The sequence below is a fragment of the Mercenaria mercenaria genome, unplaced genomic scaffold (genome assembly GCF_021730395.1).
Source record: "Mercenaria mercenaria strain notata unplaced genomic scaffold, MADL_Memer_1 contig_3834, whole genome shotgun sequence".
NCBI lineage: Eukaryota > Metazoa > Mollusca > Bivalvia > Venerida > Veneridae > Mercenaria > Mercenaria mercenaria.
The window spans coordinates 72,084-77,565 of NW_026462012.1; the positions used below are offsets into that span (position 1 = coordinate 72,084).

At 37.2% G+C, this 5,482-nt stretch overlaps 1 protein-coding gene across 1 annotated transcript; it reads left to right on the top strand.

The window, feature by feature from the left end:
- Positions 1-346: 346 nt before the first annotated feature.
- Positions 347-808, top strand: LOC128553447 (serine/threonine-protein kinase fray2-like). Its single transcript, XM_053534598.1, has one exon. It carries the CDS (start codon positions 347-349, stop codon positions 806-808), a length of 462 nt encoding a protein of 153 aa, XP_053390573.1.
- Positions 809-5,482: the final 4,674 nt, after the last annotated feature.

Consider the following 5,482-nt stretch of genomic DNA (forward strand, 5'->3'; position numbering starts at 1 on the left):
CGCACGAGGAGGCTCTAGACCTTAGGATCGTGGCGGAGAGTGTTAAGGCAGGAGTGACAGGGAGGAGCGTCGAGTCAGTACCAAAAGCCACCACCAAGGAAGAGACAAAAGCACAAAGGCAGACGTAGAGAGTGAGGAAGGAGCGGCCGAAGAGGACATCCTACCGGAACACTCGGGGAAGGAGGTCACTAAAAGAGACAAGGTCCCAGTCGGACGGATACGTAGGCGGGCTAGGCGAGCTTATTCTTCGTCGTCTGACTCATCAGACTCGTCAGTGTCCTCAGCCAGTTCCACTCAGAGACAGCTGATAGAATCACTGTCGGGTCTGGTGAAGCAGTCAACAGACATGGTCAATCGGTCGGTGGACCGCACAGTTGAGATGGTGAAGATGTTGACAGATACGGTGAAGGAACAGAATAAAGCTCTTGAACGGTTTGCCGAAAGGTTAGATAGGATGGACGGGACTAAGGTCACCAGGGATGCGGAAATACAGACGATTGAACGTGAGGATAGGGACAGGGAACGGAGTCGAGACAGATGGGTTAGACAAGACAGGAGTAGGAGTGACCACGGACGAGAGAGAAGCAGGAGGCAGAGTTCAGACAGGGGCAATATGAACAGGCGAAGTACCGACAGAAGCAGGACGAACAGGCGGAGCACAGACAGGAGTAGGACGGACAGCTGGCAAGAGGACAGGAGGAGCGACACGGACAGACGGAGTAGCGTCGAGATAAGAACAGACAGACGGCCGAATGACAGAGATGAAGAACGACACAGGTTTAGTAGGACGAGGAATGAGAGGGAGTAGGAGCTATGTCACATTGTTATACCTTACATTTTCGGCACACGAACCTTTTATTTATTCTGAATTGCATTTGAATTGTAATAAATGCATATGTAAGTGTTACAGATTTATGATACAATTTGATGTGTACTGAGCTTTGAGAAACTTTCATGTACAAATTGTATTTTTGCAATTCTTTTTTTTTACCAGTGCAAGCATGTCTATAGTCATAAAGGGGGGTTATTCTTCATTTTGTTCATGGGTGTTTTCATTTGTTGGAATCTAGTTGCAGATGGAACTTTGCCACTTTAGGCGGGGGATAATGTAGTGAACGGGTACCCCACCAACCTTTTTGCATAGCGCCGGTTCTATTTTTATTGCTATACATGTTCCATGTAAAGTTAGCTGTTTAAATCATATTGCATTTCAGAAATTAATTACCATTTTCATCTTTATGGACCTAGAACATTTTAAAATCATTGTTGTATCGTGCATTTTTTGATAATTGTTTCAGTGTTAATTCAGGAAGTGTTTCTTGTCAGCCATTTATATCGGGTGCACGTTCTACCTTGTATGACGTCACTTATCGAGCAAGTGCACACGGGGCGCTTATAACCGTGAAGTTTTCTAGGCGCTAAATTTTAAATGTTGTAAATTGTTAAAATGTGTTTGGGGCCGTTATTTTTATGCTTAAGCGCTAGTTTTTTGTTAAAAATAATTTAACGTAACATTCGTGTGCCGTAATATTGTATTTTATTGTTGTATTTTGTGCATACGTCAATGTGTGCATCTGCACGCAGTTGTGTGCAACCCTTGCGCGCCCTGCACACATTGTTTGTATGCCCGCAAGCGTTCGTGTGCAGTGGGCATATATATACCCGTGACTGACTTCTGTCCGGGGAGTTCCATCTTTATTTTGAAAGCATTCAGTTGCATTATTTTAGGATCTTAGTTTTTTAAATTCTATTTAATTCTTTTATTATAAATAGGAAAAAGGGACCCAGTAAAGGTAGATAAATTTTATTAAGTATGTTCGTCGCTGTTTAAATGAAGTTTAGCAGCATTTTCATCCGTTTTTCGCACTAAGAAAATTTTGTGATAAAAATTTAAAATGTATCTAGCTCTAGACTTTTATAGCAATTACTAAGTGCCTCTTTAGCATAAATCCGTATTTCTAGCAAGGATATTTTGCTGTTTTCTAAGGTTTATTTTCATTCACCTGAAAGCACATTTTGACTTAGGAATTTTCCTAGTTTATTTTTCGGGTCGGTCACAGGTAGCCCCGTACGCGCACTTTTATTTTGGATCATCACGGAACCTTCTGTTCAATTATTCTAGTATTGCATATTATTATTATTATTCTGACTGATTATTCTTTATTTCGTCATATTTTTATTCTTTATTTCTTCGAATTTTCAAGTCATTCGTGTTAGGGTAATATTAAAACAAAAGTTGTAAATTTTTAGAGCATCTTATTTGTTTTCCCACTGGTACATGTGGTTAGGTATTTTTATTTCTGGAAGTCCAAAACAATCCTGAGAATACTGTAGTCCGGGAAGGCATTTACAGTTGAGCACTGGTAGATTAGCATACGCCTGTAAAGACCGTGTATTGTCGTTTGTTGATCTGCCAAGTAGCCTCCCCTTGGTCCTTCCTCAGTGATCCCTAGTTTCCTGTAATCACCTGACATTTTAACGCTACCAAGTGGCCAACTAGTGTACTCCCCGGCTCGCAACAATATCATACTTCTTTCAGCTTATACATGGGTTTTAGATATATAATGACAACTTTTAAGATAAATCACAGGTCAATAGTTTTGACAACTAACTTGACCATTAAGTAAGTGTATAGTATTTCATAAATTCTAATAAATACATTACCCTAGAAAGCCCTTGAGTAGTATATATGCAAGACTTTTAGCGGACAATAAACAACAATACACTTATAATGTGTATAAATACATTAATTTTAAATAAGTAACTATAATAGTTTTTGTTAATACATGGTGATATCAAACAAAAACACAACAATGTCAAGCGCACGGTACTTCAAAAGCATTCTTTCAAATTATGAAGTTTCTATACATGCGTACGAACCGGTTGATGGTACCTGCCACATGGTTTTTATTTGTGCTTCTAAATGAACACTGAAACCAACCAATCAAACACACACACATACACACACACACACACACACACACACATGAAACGATCCGTCTTTTTGCGAAACCAGGCGACTTTAAATCAGCGCTCACGCACGCACGCAAATCTGTTACTAGATTCTGCATCATGTCCGCGTGCCTTGACATTCGTGTTGTTTCTTTTAAATTAGTATTGATATCTCGGTGATGTGACAAAAGATAAATCACAGTGTAGCAGTGTAGATCACCACGATTTAATGTTTATGACAGAGTTCCGCTCAAGCCGGTGCTAAGAGGTGATGCACATTTCATTACCTCTCATAAGCACTCAATCAAACCGAGTCTGCTTTTATTATTCTTGATTGCATTCTTTGCTTCCAAAGGATCTTTTTACAATTTTTATTATTTATAAGCAATTCGCGTACTTTTCATTAATTTAAAAAAGGTCCTCAGACGCCAGTGATTTCGAATAACTTGCATATCACCACCTCACTTTGCGCAAATTTTAGATGAAAACTATTATGAGAAACATGACCGTGACATCGGTAGTTTCGAACCCATGAGCTCCTGGTTGAGCGCCGTACACCTTAACCACTAGACCGTAGCTCCCCTCGATTGACTTTCTAATGTTAGAACCGTAAAATGTGTTAGTATTAAAGAACAATTATAAAGATGTTTTTTATGTGTAACTGAGTGAAAAAGTGCAACAAGGCGGAGCTTAAGCATTATAACTGGGACTAATGTCTACATTTCTGTAAATATACGCCGATTCGTTTAATATATATGGAAACTGCATCGAATAGATACTTAATTCTAGATGTAGTGTTAAAGTATTATTTAAGACATTATTAACAGGAGTTAATAAAATAAAGCATTCTTGTAGAAATATAATAAATCAAGTTTTGGTACAAAAAACGGAGAATAACATTTTTTAATGACACACATTGTTTATTTTAAACAATCGTGTTCAAATGACAAGTTAAGATCAATATAATTATTTTAACGGAGTGAAGGCACGGAAAATTTGTATACTATAAAAAGGTTGTGAGGATTGGGAGAATTTGTCCACCCTGGTCAGATTGAGCCTTGTCCCAGGGTGGAGTTTGTCCGTATAACCAAATTCTGCATTCAATGTACAATCTTATATTTTAAAATCTAACCTTTTCTTTTGGAGCTATTCCGCGTTTAATCTTAACTACAAGATGTTACTTAACAGTAAGATTCAGATTAAAAAGAAATGTTTAGTCCTACGTTTTTATAACTTAATACACATCAGCTTCAAATTTAAATGCAGGATACACGAGTATCTATTGTTTATAATTAAATGACTGGTGTGCAGTCCTCGCTTAATCCATCAATAAATTTAAGATGTTCGTGTCACATTTGACATTATACAAAGTTATAAATTGACATTATATTCATCCGGACAATGCCATGTAATCACGCTCTCGTTTTGATCTCGCGAGATAAAGGTAGATTGTATGCATCTCTTAATATTATCATATCAATTAAATTAAAGACCTTGAATAAGTTGTTAATATCAGTATTGATTTATCTTGTTATTATCAGGAAGGATTAATACGTATCAATTGTTCCAAGTATTATTAAGTGAATGAAGAATGGTGTAAAAACACGAAATTCGTTGTTTTAGAGTATTCCTGCTCAAACAAAAAAAAAAAAAAAAAAAAAAATAACAGTTGCTTTTCATTTACAATGATTCATTTCTTCAAAGTAAACAGTATAATAACGATTTAATTGAATATAAAAATTCTTCTAAGTGTGACAGATCATGAAACTAACATTCTCGCATACCAGAGGTCTACCGTGATTCCTCGGGATTTTGACGAACCTCTGATGGATGGGAATGGAAAGTTAGGGGGGGAAAGAGCGAGAAGGACGCTTATTTTTATGCTTATTATGTACAAGCTATTCCAAACCCGTTATGAAATCATTTCCTAAACTAACAATATGAGACCGATGATGAACCAATCTGCAAAATCACCTCCCAACTTATCTGCTTCTTATCATCGATTATGTAACTGTGATTAACGGAAGTGCATTTATTCATTTTGCACATTTATGCTGCATTTTCACATTTTAGCGAACACGTGTAGTAAAATGACATACATTTTCACAACAGCCAAACAGAATGGTTTTGTAATCTAGAACGGAACTTGGCCGTTCAAGTAAGTTTTTTGTGTAACGTTGAAATAACTATAAACTACGCGTTGTTTTTCTAAGATAAGATGAATTGAAGCAATGTGACCGGTACACAATGGAAGATAAATTACAACTTGTTTGATATCTATTGTACACATTTACCGATTTGCGTGTTTTTGTATGAAATGCGCGATTGAACGGGTTAGTATATTTTCCCCTTCATGACCATGGTTCTTATAGAATACCTAGGGGTAAGGTATAACATGTACAGAGGTATTTTCTTTCTGTTCTGTTCTGGTGCCAGTGGTTTTGATATACATATAATATTCCTAGCTTTCAATATTTTTGATATACAAGCCTCTCGCAAGTGACCTGGGGACGGATATTTCGTCTCGATT

Coding starts and splice junctions, on each gene's coding strand:
- LOC128553447 (XM_053534598.1), top strand. CDS start 347: ATGGTCAATCGGTCGGTGGACCGCACAGTTGAGATGGTGAAGATGTTG.